Source organism: Protopterus annectens, chromosome 12.part0, assembly GCF_019279795.1.
Source record: "Protopterus annectens isolate FY-2018-M chromosome 12.part0, PAN1.0, whole genome shotgun sequence".
NCBI classification, from domain to species: domain Eukaryota; kingdom Metazoa; phylum Chordata; order Ceratodontiformes; family Protopteridae; genus Protopterus; species Protopterus annectens.
In genome coordinates, this window is record NC_056746.1 from 274,865,849 (window position 1) to 274,885,875 (window position 20,027).

At 37.7% G+C, this 20,027-nt stretch overlaps 1 protein-coding gene across 1 annotated transcript in view; it reads left to right on the top strand.

Annotated features, from left to right (window-relative positions):
- LOC122816501 (coronin-7-like) overlaps nt 1-20,027 on the top strand; it is a 3,324,782-nt gene that overhangs the window by 3,230,204 nt on the left and 74,551 nt on the right. The window contains exons 23-24 of the mRNA XM_044089332.1: nt 10,294-10,383; nt 14,603-14,719. Of these exons, the coding sequence (XP_043945267.1) occupies nt 10,294-10,383; nt 14,603-14,719 (207 nt within the window). The remainder of the gene's footprint in view (nt 1-10,293; nt 10,384-14,602; nt 14,720-20,027) is intronic.

The window sequence follows — 20,027 nt, forward strand, 5'->3', positions numbered from 1 at the left end:
CTTTACAATAGCTTTTTTCTGTTTGATTGGATGTGTACTTGAAAAATGAAGTAAGGAGTTGGAATAAATTTCCTTTCTATATATTTTTGAAACAAATTTGTTGTTGGTGTGATCTTTAATGAGAAGAACATCTAGGAAAGGCAGCTGGTCCATACTGTAGTTGTGTGTGAATTTCAAGAAGGTGGTGGTGGAATTCATGTATGATATTAAATCTAGTATATGTTCTGGGGGTCCATCCCACAAAATAAAGATATTATCCAAAAAAACCGGTGTAGATATTTACATACTTAAAGATTGGACTGTTCACCAAAAACTTCTTTTCCCACTGGGTTACAACAATGTTTGCATATAGATCCCCACATGAGGAACCGATCGCTACACCCTCCTGTCGCAAATAGATTTCGTGATTAAAGAGAGTAAAGTTGTTTTTCAATACACATTCAAGTAGGTGTGCATATAAGTGAACTTTGTTGTGCTCAATGCCTTTTTCTTATAAGTATTCTGAAAACCATTCTAAACCAGTATTATGTGGAATGACAGAGTATAGGTCTTTGATATCGATGGTTAAAAGGACATAATGGGTTTGAAATGGAATGTTGTTGATGAGATGCAAGAAACTCCATGAGTCCTTACATATGTGGGTTTCAGAAAAGACCAGTTCTTTAAGCCTAGTGTCTAAAAGTTTTGCAAGAGGGTGGGTGATAGAACCTTTTGCGTCCACAATGGGTCTCATGGGTGGTTGGTCAAGGTTCTTATGAAGTTTTGGTAACCCAAACATCACTGACATTTTGGGATATAACACAGTGAGATAATTTAACTAATCAGTGGTAATGGATCCCTCAATAAACAAATCCTCTAAATTATTTCTAATTCTATTGTAAGGTGTGTGTAATTCATTAAGGGAGGCTTTAGCATATGCCTTCCCATTCAGAATGTGCAACATCTTGCTAATATAATCAACCTGGTTCATAAGAACTACACCTCCACCCTTGTCAGGTTTCATTATTCTAACCAAATCAAGAATGCCTTTAATGTCTTGTAGTATGGTCTCCACATCATTGTCCATCTGTCTTTTCTGATTAATCCTTAAAAAATTACGGGTATCTAGTTCACATATTCCTTCAAATAGTTAAATGATGGGGTGAAGGGGAGGATTAAAGGTGCTGGACATGGTAAAGGGTTGATAACATTTTCTAGTGATGAATTCTTATAAAGGACCCTAAAATTCAACTTACGTGTATATAATTTTAAGTCAAGTAGGGTGTTAGAAATGTCCGTAGGTTGTGAAGGTACATAGGTGAAACCTTTTGAAAATAAATCACAGTGTGCAACACCAATAACCACATCAGAAAAATTATACACTTTATTAATGTTACAGTGGGGTAGTAAATAATGTCTAAAGAATCATTAATTAATTCCTGTTGGACCAAGTATGATTCTATGCCCTCTCCTCCTCTGACTGAATCCCCCCCTCGTGTTCCATTGGGTGTTGGGGGGGTAAGTGTTCCCCTGGTGAGTTCCCCAGGGTTGATATGAAACTGCAGTTTTGTTTTTTATTCTCTCCAACCGTCTTAGGGTTGGAAATTCTCATGGGCCTAAAAAATAGTTTTGGTCATTATTAACTGTAACACAGTTTGTTTCAGTGTTGTTGGAAGAATCATTACCAGCAGGAGTGTGACCATTGTCAGGGAATTTGTTGCCCCATGCCTGAAAGGGAGGTGGATTGGGGTAAGCAAATCCCTTCCTGTAGTCATTTTTATCCCTGTTGAGTTTTTTACTTTACGTGCTGTTATAGAGGTAGATAACTGCTCAATACCATGAAAGATATCTGCATGTTCATATTCAAATTCATTATACTGTGTGTGTTTTCACTAATTCTTTTATCAAGCTCAGAAATAGTGCTTATTAAATCATTTATCAAAACATCATTACTTTTTATAATAACTTTCATACATTCAACATCATGAGAATCAAAAAGAGCTCTATAACAGCACGTAAAGTAAAAAAATGTGGATACTACAAGACATTAAAAGCATTCTTGATTTGGTTAGAATAATGAAACCCGACAAGGGTGGAGGTGTAGTTCTTATGAACCAGGTTGATTATGCTAACAAGATGTTGAACATTCTGAATGGGAAGGCGTATGCTAAATCCTCCCTTAATGAATTACACACAGCTTACAATAGAATTAGAAATGATTTACAGGATTTGTTTATTGAGGGGTCCATTACCATTGATAAATTATAACTGTGGATCTGAAAGGATTATTTATTGTGCCCTATGTAACTGTTGTAGCTGTTTTTACATTGGAAAAACTGACCGTAAATTAAAGAACCGAATTTACGAACATCTGTATGATATAAAATCAAAAAAAGATACAAATGCATTTAATAAACACATTATGGAAAATACTGGTCACTCTTTTCATTTCACTGTCATTGACAATATTAAAACAGAACCTCGAGGTGGTGCCTGGTCACTCTTGTTAGAAAGGAGAGAGGTTTACTGGCAACTGCGTCTCAATGCTTCAAGTTGGCCAGGCTTAAATGAACACATTTCCATTAGCTCTCTGTTGAAACTAAAAGCTTTAGAAAGATAACAGTGTTCCTTTAAAAAAATATATTTCTTCTGTACTATTAAATTATATATTTTATTATGTTTTTAGAATACAATTTGAATTTTCCACATTTATTTATGCATTTTAACCAGTTTTCATATATAAACCATGGAATACCTCCAACTAGGAGCCTCAGCTATTGTCTACCCAATCTCTATATTGATTAACAGAACAATTAAAGAATGCACTATTCCATCAATCTGGAAAATCTCACATATTATTCCCCTTCACAAAGGTGGTGATTCTACTGAATACTCAAACTACCGTCCCATAGCTCTTCTGTCTCCACTTGCTAAAATAATGGAAAAATGCATCCATAAACAATTAATTACCCACCTACTCCACCAAAATCTCTTAGCATACTGTCAACATGGCTTTCGTCCTTTCCACAGTACTACCACAGCCCTGCTTTCTTTTACCAACTGTATCAACAAAAATCGAAACAATAATTTCCTGTCATCAGCACTCTTCGTAGATCTTTCTAAAGCCTTCGATATGGTCAACCATAAACTTCTACTTCACCTTCTGAAGTCCCTATCTCTTGATAAATCCGCCTTGAACTGGTTTACATCCTACCTGGATAATCGTAAACAAGCAGTTCTCTGGCAGAATCACCTTTCTGAACTCCTTCCTACCTCCTTAGGTGTCCCACAGGGCTCAATCTTAGGCCCACTTTTTTTCTCCATTTTTATCAATGACCTTCATCACTCTATTCCCTTCTCTACCTGCATTCAATACGCCGATGACTCCACAATTATTTGTTCAGCATCATCCCAAACTGAACTTCATTCTTTCACGCAAAAATCTTTCACCACAATAGAAAAATGGTTCTTAAACCATTGTCTTCTCCTCAACCCAAAAAAAAACAAATTATTGCTGTTTACACCCTCACACTCATCTCCCTCTCTTCATTTTACATTGGAATCTAACAACGGTACCATTATTTCTCCCGACACTACCACCAAACTCCTAGGCATTACAATAGATAATCAACTTAAATTCAACACTCACATAAACACTACAATAAAATCTACCAACAAAAAACTTGGATCCCTGTATAGAATCAAACAATTTCTAACACCTCTAGCCAGAACTACAATAGCAAGAACTCACTTAATCTCTACCCTATTATATGCCTCCCCCATCTATACCAACCTGTCCCAAAACAATCTTAACAAACTAGCTAGATCATATAATAACATTGCCAGATTCGCCACTAACTCACCATATAGGACTCATCACTGTCAAAACCTAAAACAACTAGGCTGGCTGGAATTACCTCACCTTCTACAATTCAACCAACTTATTATTGCCCATAAAGTCCTTTATCAACCAAACAACACCCCAATTCTCTCTACCCTCATAACACCATATTGTAACCTGAAAAAGCTACGCTCAACAAAAAAAATTTTGATGCAAACTTCTTTATCTAATAACTCTGCAGGAGACTCTCTTTTTTCTAACTTTGTTGGGAAAATATGGAATCTCTTACCAATTGACCTTACAGCTCTTACATCTCTCCCACTATTCAAAACTAACCTTAAACATTTCCTCTCCAACCACTGGTTATGCTCTTGTAATAACCCTGACTAATTGCTTTTCTCTTGCTTTTCCTCTGTACTACCCTGTTTCCTTCTAAATTTCTCTTTTAAACTTGATTCTTTGAACTTATTTACTCACTGACCTTTTTACTCTTAGCTGCTCTACCTAACCTAACTACCTACCGATCCTATTTTCCAAATGCTGTCTTATCCTGTAGATGTCTTTAGTATCCTTTATATCCCTATCTTTTCTCTATTTACTTACTTATTTTTTGGAAAATAATCAAGTCCTTTTTATACTATGTACCAATCTTTGTTTTTATTAATGTTTTGTTTTACATTTTTTTCTACTGTAGATTCAAATTTACTTGTAATATTAAATGTTTTGTGAACTTGGAGCTTTTCTCCTCGGGCCTCCACTGAAAATGGAATGTATCCAGTTGGACTAGCCCGGTCAACAAATGTAAAATAAAATAAAATAAATAAATAAAGCATGTTTTTTGCATGATTTTTCTTTAAGGGGGTGTGCCATTTTAAATAACTTATTAACTTTTAATGATTGTTTTACCCAGTTTCCTCTGTACTATATAAATGGTTTGTGTAAATTAATTCATTATCTGATGAAGTTCTGAAGTGGTCAGGACGAAAGTGCTTATCATTTGTTTTATTTTCTTCAATGAAGTCCAGAGTTGGTTTTATTGAATTTAGCCTGAATAGGTGCATATTTTACTGTGGAGTGGCTCATCCTTTTGTTCCTATTTGGCATCTTCATGTTAGCTGAGAAAGATTAAGGTACTGAGGTTGTATGCAGAGCTTCAGTTAGTGCTTATTACTGTAGCTGAAATTATCAGTGTGTTCCACAAGACCTTTGTTCAGCTCCCAGGTGAAGCACTTTATTCTTCCTCAGCGGTATTTTGTGTTTCCTAATAGCCACACATTTCACAACTGTGTTTGTAATGACTTATTTATGCACTTCTTGTTTGAGATTTGAATATTGTTAAGATGCTGAAGAAATGCACAGATTTTTATTTGCTTGTTTGGCAGAGTTGGTAGCCTTACCAACAATCAGAATGGGATTCTGAAGGGCATTTATTCAAATCCCAACAGAAACAATTATTTTTATATTGCTTCATATTTCTGTTTCCATGCGTTTCATCTGCATACTACATATTTGTGCATTTGTAATAAATATTTATTTGTATAGACATTTACTTTAACACTCAGAAAGGTTATGGGGCACTGAAGGGGGTCCACAGTTGAATCAGTTTAGTTGTGCAGCTGATAGCATAACCACAATCATACTTTGAAAGGCCTTTATTCAAATCACATAATAATATGTGTGTTTAAGAGCTGTGGGCAGTGCCGATAAAACTAAGAACAGGTTAGGTACATCTTTGGGTCTTCCTGTTATTTGTACTGCTTTGTTGTAAGGCTTCTCCAGTAACTGATCTGGGCAAGATAGATTGCTTCTAGCTCTAGCAGGACTATGGCAGGAAGGGTGACATTAGTGCACTTGTAACGGGCACACAGTAAAATGGTTGGGCATCATGAATGGCAGCTCATTTATGATTTTGGATGTAGGCTCACAAGTGACAAGTCTGGTATATGTGTGGATGCAGCAGGCAAGAGAGGTCATTCGTAATGGACAAATGTTCCTCTAGTTCATGAGGTGCAGCTGTAATTGTCAGGAATCTATATGAATATGTCTTCTAGAGTCACTGGACTGGAAGGGGACCCTTTACTAGTGACTTAGCTAATCCCTTTACTAGTGACCTATCTAATATCCTTGATCTTGCACTAAGTTTTACTTTCTGACACCTTTTTGCAGTAAAGGAACTCAGTACTATCTGGATAAGTAACTGGGTAGTAAGAGACTTCAAGGGTACTTTCAAATCAACCTGCACTGTTTGAAGCTTTGGACAGTATGGCAATGGCTTATTTCTCTGTGCCTTTAACTCAGTGAAACTGCATAATAACATCATCAAAAGCAGTGGAAATTCATACATTACCAAATTAGTTCTCTGAATTTTACTATTCTCAGTCTGGCTTTTTGAATGTTATACCTGTATGACTCAGTACTTTGCTACCCTAGTTTGGTATCTTTGAAATTTATCAGGAGTTTCACAAATACTACTGCATTTTCTTTTATTCTGGCAGTAGTGGGATTAGAGACCCTTTTTCTCAGTTAAAGGATTTTTGATAACAGCGGGCTTGATGTTATAGCTGCTAACAATACCAATGGAATAAGTGGAGCACACTGATTATGCTAAAAGACAAGCTTGTTATGGATCTCTGTGACATCAAAGAGATGAATAGCAAGATTTGTTATGCATGGCTTTCAGCTGTTAAGCTCTAGTCTTGTGCTAGAGCATACACAGTAGCCACCGTAAAGAGCACTAAGGCGCTGAAACAGATTTGAAAGCTATAAAACACTTCTCACTGCCACATACACACAAAAATAGCAGAGTGAAGTGTTTAACACCATTTAAAGTTCTCAGTTCTTCAAAGGAACACATCTTGTTTGCTGTGTGTGACAACATGGGTGTTTCATGGCTTTCAAAGCTGTACACTGTATGCACTCTTATCATTTTTGGGTAACATGGGGCAGCTCAATCACCATTTTCATAACCTGCGTATTATGTGTTTCAGACATGGGTGCCAAGAAATTCACCTCGGGGTAAATCATGGCATCCATGTCTGGAGCACATTATTTAGGGTTATGATCAGTAAGACCATAATTCTTTGTAATGCATGGAACTTTATCTGCTCCATGTACTACTAGTTAAAGAGGAAAAAAAATTGCTGAATTTTTCCCTGACTTTCAAAACTGTGAAACACTTAGTGAGTCCTGTCAGAGAGGAAGTGTAACGTAGTCCATTACATTTGCAGTTACCCCCATATCTCTCAACTGTCACAATTTTCTCAGGATATTCAGGTTATTGGTTCATATTTTTGGTCTTTTCTTTCTAAAATATGTGGTTTTAGGATGAACCACTGAGGTTTGAAGTCACTTAATAATGACATACATTTGAGTTTCAGCTTTCACATCCTTCAGACTATGCAGGTGAACACACTTACAATAGCAACTGTTTTAAGTTTTTTGTTTTTTGTACAGGAAAATGTTTTGTTCTGCTTCTTTCATTTGCTAGTCAGTACAAGCAGATTTTACTGCCTAGCATGGGACCTGACCTTAACAACTTTTGCAGGGGGTGGTTAACATTTGTTAAGGTCCAGTCACACGCTGTTCTGGCACTTAACTGGTTTATCTTTTTCCAAATATTGGAGCATAATAAGCACGCTGTATGCACTAGAAACTAGTTATGTGTTGTCGACATGAATGTCACGATTCACCTGTAGATCTTTCTCAGGGTAATTTCTTGACATCCATATGTCAAACATATTAAGTTTGTTATGATCAGATACTCACACATTGTCCTGTGTGTATCTTTTTGTTTGTTGCAAATGCAATAGAAAGACAGTATACATAACATGAAAAAGGATTGCTCTTTGGAATTGTATATTTACTGGTATAGGCTTTTGACATTGATGTAAATTTCTGCAAATATGTATTTATTAAAAAAAACAGTACCTTCATTTTCAATACTGCATGCTAGTTATTTGTTAATATGCATTTGAAAAGTGGTCCTTCTACTCACAGTCTTGAAATGTTTGCAGTATATATCACACACTTAGTATACTGGCTTGAAGTTTAAAAGGGTGAGGACTCTAGTGGTCTGTGGAGGAAAACAAATTGGGGTAAAACATTACACAGTTGTTGATGTTAAAATCATAGTGCTGAACTGCTGAGATGGTTTATTTTTTTCTGTTCTTCAGGAGTGATTCCACTCTTTCACACCATACTTTTGGATTGTTTTAGCTGGTGAAACTGCACTGCTACTTTCTGTTCTTGCCTTGATTGCCTCTGAAGGAATGGGTTGGGCACAACCTGTCCTCCCCATACCTGCCTTCCTGTATGGCATCATCACTTATGTAGGTGATGTTAGGTGGCCGCTTCTTGTGCTTTTATTTCAGGCAGTGAAGTCAGTGTTTCACTAGATTCATACACCTTACATTGGACTATTTCCTGAATATGTAACTGGTACAAACTGCTGGTGGGCCTAAAGCAGGACAGGAAACTTCTTGAACAATACTATTTCACACTCAGGAACTTGCAGTTATACATCTGTTGATAACAGACATAAGAACATACAGTGTGCATCTCAGTAAAAAGGAGCATTTGAACATTTACTGTGTTATATCTTTGCCTGTTGTTACACTGTACTGATAATTACATTCATGCTTATACTGTCTTGAGGCACAGGAAGGGACAGCAATAACAGGGAAGGAGGGCTTCACTGTTTGTACAGCGAAGATTAGCACTATTAGAAATGAATATGCTATGTTGGAAGCAGGAACTGACATTTTGTAAACCTACTGTTTTGGAAGTTACTTGGTATTGGCTAATGGCAAATAAGTGTTCCAACAAATAGTGAGTCATTCCTCCCAACCATTCCAAATTTGTAGACTAGGAACAAGAACAGAAGTAGGGATACTTATGTTATTTGTAAAAAATATCAACTGCTTATGTACATCATCAGACAGTACCAACCATGAATCAAGCTGGTCATTGTGCGAAGGCACTGTAGTCAGCAGACTGACAGCCAGAATGGGCTTATTGTACTGGACTCCACCTACCAGTCCAGATGTTATAAATCTGGTTGCATTCTCTAAGCTGTCACATGTACAGCATCATAATGTACTTTCAGTGAGTGATTTTCTTAGACTAATGCCCAAAGAGCAATGACCATCCATAGATGGTGTGTGTGTGTGTGTGTGTGTGTGTGTGTGTGTGTGTGTGTGTGTGTGTGTGTGTGTGTGTGTGTGTGTGTGTGCGTTTGTTTGTGTGTGTCTGTGTGCATGCATTCTTTGATGAGATGGAACTCTTTCCAGGATGAATTTCTGTGCCATTGGCCCTTTGAAAGCTCTGGCTCCCCCGTGACCCTACATTGGATTACATGAGTAATTAGAGAACGAATAAAAAGAATCTTTAGGAATCTCACATGCTCGGTGGAAACTGTGGTGGAAATACTTGCTCTTTGCTCAGTAGTTAAGCTTTATAAAACATTTCTACAGTATACTAAGAGTAAAACAGCTGAAAGTATGTTTGACTTTACCACTAAATTTAAGTTTGGTGAAGCCCAGTTACAGCAGGAATAAACAACTCAAGGAGATTCTAAACTATGGAATTGCTGAATCTGATAGATTCTGCCACACATTTTTCTAAGTTTGTGATGCATTTAGGTGTAATTTCTCCATTGGAATGCACCTTTCTCAGGGTAATTACTTGCAATGAACACAGCTCAAAACATGATCTTCAAATACTTTTCTGGCATTGGCTAACTCTTCTCAAAGAACTGTGGCTTCCAATAACCCCTAGAATGAAGTTCCTGCTAGCTACCTTGATTTATAGCCTATTAACTATGACCTTTGCAGAGCTCTCATAGAAATGTGATACTTACATCATTTATGAGAAGCTTGAAGTCCAATGTATTGGTTTTAGAATAACTTTGACATCACCATGCCTTAGCATGTATTTTCAAAGCTTTCTCTTTTCCAGGCCCTGGAGAAACAAATTATTTCTCAGTCATTATTAGGGAACTGCTTAATGTAGGCTCATTCCAGAATAAGCTTAAGTTATGGCTTCAAGGTAAACCAAAATGTACATTTAGAAGAGGTGCACCTTCCGTGTAGGTCTGAGGTCAGGATGGTGTACACAAGGAATCTAAAAGTATTACGTGTATATTTACTGTTATACTTTATGAATTAATCCTGCTTTCATGTATTAAGTGACATAAATAATGTGTGTTCCTAAGTGATCCAGTTTGCATAAAGTGATACTAAACAAAAACTGAATATATATAAAGTAGGCCAGGTTTCTTGCCACCACTGTTGGTATAAAGTTATCTATAGGCAGGGTTTGTTCATGGTGAAAGCATCAGTCATTACATCTGATGCTTCTTGTTCAGTGACTGACAAACATAACTCCCTTTGGGTACCTTTTGAAAGGGTTTAAGTCTTAAATCACAAACTTCATTTATAATACAGGATCTAATGATCGTTTTGCTTACTCCCCAGGGTGACACAAGAGTTTACGTCTATGAAATTTTGTCAGAACCCCCCTACTTCTTGGAATGCAACAGTTTCAGTTCAGCTGATCCACACAAGGTGAGTTAGATATTGACATCTATAGCTGAGAACATAGAAATGCAAAATTGTTTTCAAATTAAAAATTTCTGTCATAAATATTTTTGCACTTCTTTCTCACTGAATGCTCTTATTTTTTTAAACATTTTTATTAAATCATCACTTTTAAGTTGTAACATGATTTCATATATATTACTAGAAAAAAACTAACCACAGTAACAGTTTCTATATTTATTGTGCAGTATGCATGTGTTTTGTTTTAACAAATGTCATTCACTACGAAGTTAAATAAATTGCTGAATTTCCTGTCCTCCCTAAAAGCTCATTCCTCCTCCTGAGCATTATTCTGCATAAGTTATTCCCTCAAATGTTGTTTATTTCAATGAAAATTGCTCCTTCTCTTTTCTAAAGACCTCATCATCAGTTCTTTAATCATTTTTTGCAGTTTTCAAAACTTCCATTAAATTAGTTTTGATTTTGATTTCTGTTTTCTAGTAATTGCTTTTCTTGACCATCAGTAGCATTAAACGTAATGAAGCTTTACTGTATCTAGACATTTCAGAGCACATGTCCCAGCTCAGAAGAATCCTTTCCTTGATTACTATCATTTGTTCCACTAGCATTTCTTTCAAACTGTTCTGTCGAGAATTGTTAAAATGTGCCCAATCACTGCATTCCCCAAAATGCCCCTGATTTCCTCTTTCCTCCCCGTCACATTTACAAAATTTGGATCTGCCTAATGAAAAATCTTCTGAAATTACTTGGGGTATAAACACACCTTTGCTAACACTTCCTGCTAAAATCCTAAACTTTCTGGATTTTGTTGCATTGCATACTTTGGAGCCCCACAGAATTCTTCCCATTGTCCCTCTATGATTTGCCTTTTTATTCTCTGTTCCCAGTCTTTTCTTATCTTCAGTTGATACTTAGAATAGTCATGCAATATTTTATGCACCCTACTAATTATCTTTTTAAACAGTTCATATTATTTCAGTCAATATTCTCTTGAACTCCATAACTGTAGTCTTAGATGGAATATAAACATATGGCAACGTAGTCCTCCTTCCCTGCCAATGACCCTGTCCTACCACAAATCTATTATTATTGCTCATTTTTCCCCCTTTTTCACTATTGGGTCCAGTATTGCAGTGGTATTATTATTACTCCCATTTTCCTTTGCATTTCTATTCTGCTGAGTGCCCACCCTGAAATCTTTTTCTTTGTCAAACTTGCATGCTGATTTGTATCCAAATACGTCTCCTGTAACACTGCTGATTGCACTCTACACCTGTAAATATAATTCCGTATTCTGCTTTTTGTCTGGACCTGTAGGGACATTTACATTCCATGTTAATACTGAAAAAGCATCTGTTCTGATATGAAGCTATTAGTCCCATGTATTCCACCTAAAAGTTCTTTTGAATATATGTTTCCATCTTGCAGCTGACATGCACACATTAATGATGTGCAGGCTGATCTTGAATATATCTGCTTCTTCTCATCTCTATTTGAACCCATGTCACATTTCCCAGACATTTTTCTTCAGTAAAAACGTTAAGAAACAAATAGTAAATACATTTGCAAAACCCCTGACCCCTTTTATCTCGCAGCAAACATGCAAAACTGTGTACACTTTCCAAAAATGAAGCCTTAATGTGCATGTTAGAGCCTGTGTCGCTACTTACTCAGACTGCTATATTTTCTTATCTTATTTTTGTTCCCCTGTCTGATGTGAAAAGAAATGTCATACATTCATTGAACATTACTTTAGTCTAACAAAGAAGTACACTGGGAAAACCATAAATAAGATAAACCTAAACTATGCACTGTTTTATTTAATACATTAAAATACAAATGCTGCTGAGGAGGAAATTGTTTGTTTAATTATTAACTTCCCATAGTTTCAAACTTTTTTCTTACTTTACATATTATTTTGCTTACCTGCTTGCCAGTATTCTTTTAAAAGTTAATTACACTGCAGTTCACAGTTTTCACTCAGAGCACACTGTTCAATTTTATCATGATTAATTGCCTTCAGTCAAAAACAGGTGACACGGGAAAAACTCCAGCTAGTTAATTTGCAAATGCAAGAAAGAGCTACCATTTTTTTCATAATTTTCACCACTTTCTGTTATTCATTTCATTTTTTGCTTAAGAATTATCTGCAGATTCAATTAAGAACATTAATTTAGACTTCCACCTCCTTAAAACAGGATAAGTTATCTTTAATGTGATCAATGCACATGTACATTTCTCCAGCATCAAAAGGTCACAACATAGGTTCATAGGTTAGTACTAAGCTAACTGCCCTTGCGAGCCATTTGTAAGCCTAGCCAATTATCCCTTGTGAGACTCAAACCCTGCACCTTGTGTTTGTAAAGCAAACACCTTAACCATTAGGCCACCCTCCCAACTCAATTATTATATATTAATTTAGCTTACAAATGTTATACATCACATATATTCTTTGTATAATTATCATCAATCCAACATTGCATAAATTGCTCAATTTCTGCCTACCCTTAAACCACACTTCTTTTCCAAATATTAGTCTGTGTGTATTGTTCCCACAATTTACATTTTTTCTATGTAATTTGCTTCTACCCTTTTCTAAAGATCCAATTTTTTCAGTTCTTTTATCTTTATTGCAATATTCAGTACTTTGAATACAGTTAGTTTAGACTTTGATTTCCATTTTCTAGTAATTTGTTTTTTTGGAAGCCACCACAATTAAACTTAACAAGGCCTTACTATGTTTAGGCAATTCAGATCCGGTGTTCTTGCTTATAAAATAATTGCCTTAGTTACACTCATTTGCTCAGTCAATATTTCTGATAGAGTACTCTGTAGGGAATTTTTAAAGTCTGCTCATTACACTCACCAAACATATGTTCGTATGTACCTGTTTCTTCCCCATCACACCTCCAACATTTATCTGCCAGGAGAAAAATAGCTGGTGTCTGCTTGGGATATAAAAATACCTATGCAAACACTTCTAAGCAAAATTCTAAATCTTCTAGATTTTGATGCATGTTTGGGAGCCATACATATGCCCTCCCATTGTTTCCTTGTAAATTGCTTATCCAGTCTTTGTTCCTATTCTTTTATAACCTATTCTGATTGTTTCCTATAGTTATCATGCAGATATGCCCTACTAATTATCCCTTTTTAAAAGCAAGTTCTGTTATAGATTCAGTTAAAAACTCTGCCAGTGCTGTTCTTTCATTTAGGGTCTCCCTATCCCTTCATCTTTGCCTATACTCTGATATCAGTCCCTGCTAAGGAAGGCAGTCCCCAGCCCGCAGTTCACATGTCTTCATGGCATGAGTGTTCCCAGTTTTTAATATTTTTCTCTCTGTCACAATTTTGTTGGCGCAGCTATTTCTTCTGCTAGAATTGCATCTTTATTAATATAGGGTTCAGTTGCTTTCTAATGGCCAGATTTGGACCTTACACATGATGTCTCCTCACTATCAAGACTAGTCAAACTGCTTATCTGAACTTTCATTAAACTAACAACAGTACACTCCTTTTATTCTGTGTAACATAAAAAATATTGGGTTCTCTATCCATAGTTTGTCTTCTAACTCTACTATTTTTATACACAAATTTTATTGGAAAGCCTCATGTTTATCCAATCTTTCTTTCATTTGCTTCTTTGATTTCTAGTTTTATCAGCTCATCTAAGTGTTTTCTTAAATCTTCTCTTTTTGTTCAGTCTTTTTGTCATTTCACATATAACCTTGAGTGTCTCACTCACCCACTTATTTTAAACTCCTCTGAGTACATCTGATGTATTTCTTCACTAAATTACTGGAAGCCATCTGTCGTACTAAAGGTGACTCTTGAATTCCTTTTTCCTGAGTAACTGCAATATTCTTCCCATCCAGAGATTTTCCCTCTAATTTTCTGGATGATTTCACCTTATTTTTCCAGATGTCTTCTTTGCTGTTATCCAGGCATTGTAATTACTTGCCAGTAACTGAATTTTAGCAAAACTGATACATTGTATTGGCTTCTTTAACAGGTTCTCAAATTTCACATTAGGAGAGCTCGAATCAACATGTTGTTCAGTCAGCTGCCATCTTTGAAGTCCATGGAATGTACTGTTTTGGTCTTTAATGTGTATGCTGATGTAAGACTGTATACAGAACTGTTAAAAAGTAAATCTTAAGAGTATGAAAGCAGAAGCTTTAAATAAAGCATGATAGTAATAAAATGCTTGTACTTTCACTTTTAGGGGCTTGCTTTCTTGCCCAAAACAGAATGCAATGTACGTGATGTTGAATTTGCTAAGGCACTGAGGCTGGGAAGCAACACTTTGGAGCCAGTCATCTTTCGAGTCCCTCGAGTGAAGGTAAGGCACTGTAAAACTGAACATTGTTTCTTGGTCTCAGAGCTGTCAAATACACAAGCAAGAGATGAAGAGAAAGCTAGAAATGGAAAGCTAAATTTGAATTAATGAAAAACTTGACTGGAGATAGTTTTATTGTCTAAGAAATGAAGACCAGTAGAATCTTAGCTGGTAGGCTGCTTGAATACAAAATGCATAACATGTTTGTAAATTGAAGATATGGGTTGCAAAACCATGGTTATGTGTAAGTCAGTCAAGTTCTGTAAGATAGGGATGGTTTTCAGAACTATTTCAGTTTTGTTGGTTGTTATTTTTCTTAAAGTTACACAGATATGTTTATTAAAATAAATTTTAATCTGTTTATTAATACTGCGGTGGTGGTGCTGCGGTAGCGTTGTCGCCTCACAGTAAGACGTTGTCCTGTTCGATTCTCAGCTAGAGCATCTTCTGTGTGGAGACATGCGTGAATGGGCATACCTTCGTTGAAGGTTGTGCATTAGAGCTGGTAACTCGGCACATAAAAATCTACTGTCAATCATTAGCGGACCTGAGTTCCGCTGTGGCGACCCCTAACCGGGAAAAGCTGAAAGACGCAACAACAACAACTCTTTAATTTATTAAAGTTTTCAAGCCTAATCACTGTACGCTGTGGAAAGAAAACAAAAAAGTAAGCCAGGCTGTCAGGATAAAAATAAAACTGGTTAAATTTAAATGTGGACATCTGAATTAAATTAAAGATACCATATTTGGATTTATATGAACTTCCCTACATAAATTGTATTTACCCCTCTCCCCCTGAGTGAGGCCTTATTTTTTTCATACCAGTTAGAGAAGGTAATCTATTCAAAGAAGGTAAACAAATGCCAGCCTGAGGTCTATAACTGTGTCCTAAGAGCAACCTGCAACCCCTGACATGGTGATATCTGAGCTGTCCAATAAGAGTACATGAAAAACAAAGTGCTTGCTAATAAATGGTACTTGCACTGTGCAAGGTATGTCATATGTTAGAAGAATAACTGGTATTAGTGCTAAGAGTTTTAAAAACAGACACCACCACAACATGCAGACAATGTAGATCCGAGATTTTGGGGGTGAAATGGAAGATAGAAAGACCCATCAACACCCTGGCAATGGGACTGTACACCTGCTGAAAGCACGTCAGGTCCCCATCATTAAGTCCAAGTTAAAATATGTTGCAGTACTTTAGCTGGGAATATGTCAGGGCATGAGTCATTGTGACAAAATCTGTTGATAGAATTACGCTCTGAATCCAGAAAAATATTCTTTACATGATGATCTAAATCATACAGCTAAATCTGCTTGTAAGCAGTGTCCCTGTCTAATCTAATCATTGCTGCACGTGCTGTAGTTTTAAAAATCTTGAAATAGCATGTTTCAGACTAAGGACTACAGGACAACTAAGATTACGTTTGTTTTACCCCAGAAAACAGAAAGGAGATTATGCTCTCTGAAGAGTATTTCTGTGTTTTTAGTTCACTAGTTCACTGAACTGATGTTTGTTACAGCAAGCATGACATGTATTTGCTATGACAAATAAAAGTTTGCTTCATAAAGAAGATGGTTTCCTCTATGCTTTATGTTATTGAAGACTTAAGGGCCAGAATCTTTGCTGTATCCAAGAACCTGTCTGCAGGTTCACAGACTGTCTGTTTGGACTGTGCTTTCCTGAACTCGTATTCTAAGTTGATGACAGTATTCTACTGAATCACTGCTTTATTTGTGCTGTCTGTTACTGCTGTGATTTGTGAGCTACTGTTTTAAAGCAATCTACTGATTAAGTATAATTCATTGCTATCTACTGGAATTCATTACTGTTTAACTGCATTTTACTGCATTTCATTGCTGTTTAACTGTATTTTTTCATACTGCGAGTTCTATTCTTTTGACTACAACTGATTAATCTGTGCTTCATTGTGAGTTTTTTCTTATTGACATCTTAACCTTAAAATTGAGTAGCATAGTCTACAGACAGGTCTGCGGCATCCAGAGCTTCAGCTGTGTGGTTTTTAACCCTTTTTGAGGTATTCCAGCTACAAGTTTTCCCTTAGTAGCACTTGTGTTATCATCTAGTAGTGCTACTCGTAGACTTTCCTCCCTTTACCCTCTTGGCTCTTTCATTTTCTGACAAATATGGACGGACAATTTCCTACATTTTCTGCTGCCAGTCTGGTCGATATGGGCATCCTGTGACAGTGTAGCAACTGCCTCATGTGCATGGACAACCCTCTACTACTACCACCTAGGAACACAATCTGTGAGAGATGCAAGTACATCAAGCACCTAGTGTAGTTGCTCTCTCCCCCACAAACCAGTATATGACAAATTTGCCACCATAACAAGTACAAGCAAGCAAAATCTGAGGGTAATGCTACTCAATGCTACAAGTCTAAACCTCAAAATGCACTCACATGCACTACTTAACATGGACATCTGTGCAGTGACAGAGACCTGGTTCAAGGCTCTACAGAGTACCCCTGCATTACCAGGCTATAATTCATACCACACCTTTTGGCCAACTAACCTGGAGCGAAACACTAAAGGTGGAGGCATGTCCATATTCATTAAGGATATCCACACCTCCAGGCTAGTTGCTCAGCATAATGCATCTGAGATTATCCAAGTGCAACTAACTCTGGGCAAGACCGCAGTCCAAATTGTAGCTTGCTACAGATCCCCCACCATGCCCCAGGATTCCCACTCCTCATTTCTTGATACACTGGAAAATATTAGGGTACAACCCACCACCCTAATAATGGGCGATTTCAACTACCCCACCATTAACTGGGAAAACTACTCATGTACCAACTCTTTTGCTCAACGTTTTCTGGAATTCTTAAATTCCAATGCCTTGGATCAACTTATCCACACCCCCACCAGGGGCAGCAATATCCTAGACCTGGTCATTACCAACATGGGCGACTGGTGGTCCACACCAGAGGTCAATTCCTCGTTGGTCAGATCCAAACACAAGCTAATCACCCTAGACATCCACATCCCACCCCCCCATTAGGGAAACCACCGTAAAAGAGTTCTCCAAAGCCAACTTCACGCTTCTTAAGACAGAAGTGGCAAACTTCACAACACCAATCCAGATGGACAATAGAGGTACAACTGCAGAATCCTACACAAATGCCCTTTATAAGCACTTACACGAGTGCAGGGATCGTGCTATCCCTAACAGAACCAAGATGCTATCCTACAAAAAAAGGAAGCCAATCTGGTGGTCCCCTGCCTTAAACAAACTCTACAACAGGAGAAAGAAACTGCTGCAAAAAAAAAGAGTAAAATCCCATGACTGGGGGAACTCCCTGGTCAGCCTCAGTAAGAAGCTGAGATCCGTCATAAAATCCTCCAAAGCTAGTTACGAAAACAAAATCGGCACTGTTTCTAAAGACAACCACAAAGCATTCTATAGCTATGTCAAGAATCTCAATGGCAACACTCAGATCTGCTCTGAGTTACAGCACAATGGCACTAAATATACAGAACCAACTGATATTGCCAACATCCTGGCAGATAGGTTCACTGCTAACTTTACCCCCCCTCTCACCCCCTAAAGGGCCCATCTCTATACTGGAAGAATGCAAAGTTCCTGTAATCATGGCTGCTCAGGTAAAAACCACACTCTCCAAAGCCAAGAACACAGCATCCATGGAACCTGACAACATCCCAGACTGCATTCTACACGAACTACAGAACAAATTGGCACCCCACTTAAGTACCATGTTCAGTCATAGCCTCACCTCAGGCTTTGTGCCCACTGAATTGCACACGACAGTTATCCCACTTCACAAAGGGGGGTCCACCATGGACCCCGGGAACTACCGCCCCATTAGCCTGACGAGCCTGGTCTGCAAGGCCATGGAACATATCATCATGGAACTTATAAACAAAGACATTGGTAATCTCCAAACTCTGGACTCCACCCAGTGTGGGTTTGTAAAAGGCAGATCATGTCTCCTAACCCTGATAGACTTCTTTGAAGCAGTCACCAAAGCCGTAGATGAGGGTAAGGCGGTTCACACAGCCTATCTAGATCTCACCAACACCATCTGGAATTATAGATAAACTCACTAAACTAGGTATAAATCCCTGTGTCACAAGACGGGTTGCCAACTGACTCACTGACAGAATCCACACTGTGAAAGTAGCAGACTCCAAATCCAACTTCAGACCAGTGACAAGTGGAGTACCACAGGGTTCAGTCCTGGGTCCTCTCCTGTTTGATATCTACTTCTCTGAAGTACAGGCTAACACAGACGGTCTTTGGCTAATGAAGTTTGCAGATGACTGCAAATTAGGAGCCATAATTGAAACCTCTAACGATGTGGATATCCTGCAAAAGGGCCTCACTGAGACAGATGCCTGATGTCAAAGCCAAGGCCTCAAGCTCAATGCCAAAAAGTCATCCTTTTTGATAAAAACTTTGTACCCATGAACTACCACATAGGAGGTAGTCTACTTAACACCGAAAGTATGATGAGACCTTTGGACACAAGTGGACAGTAGTCTCTCCTTTGATAATCACATTGCCACAGTAGTCAGGAAATCCTTCTACGTGGCACACCTCATCACAAAAGATTTGTCATCCAGGAAAAAAGAGGTAATTGTTCCCCTCTACTCATCACTCATTAGACCCATTATAGAGTACAATGCCCCTTTTGGTATGTACCTCACAAGACATCTACAACAACTGGAAAGGCCACAAAAATACCTCACAAAGAGGATTACCAGCCTCAAACAGATGCCCTATGCAGACCGTCTCAAAAAACTCCAGCTTTACTCCATCGCACATCGCATACTCAGAGGCGATCTCTGCCTAACATACATAGCTATATCAAACCCAGAGCTGTTGGACATGGTCCACTTAAAGAAATCCCAATCCCTCCGAGCTACATGCTCTAGGGATCTAAACCTTGTCACCACAATAAACAGAACATGCTGGAGGGATAGATTCATGTCCCAGAGACTTCAAATACTCTGGAACAACCTACCTATCTATATCAAACAGAGCTTCTCATTAGCACTCTTCAAGAAAAATCTTAATGATTGGATGGGAAATAGGAAATTCACCCTGGGGATCACTTCTGTGGCTCTGCTCGACAGGGGCACAGGAAAATAATTTTTTTGGGTGGCGAAAGCCAGGTTACCTTTTTGGCTAGGCTTATATAGGTCCTAGGGCCAATAGCCTAGTACCTACCTATGAACCTATATCTGGCACTGAAAAGGCTGGCAACACAAACACCACACCTCAAACACCACCCACACCTACACAACACACTCCTACATA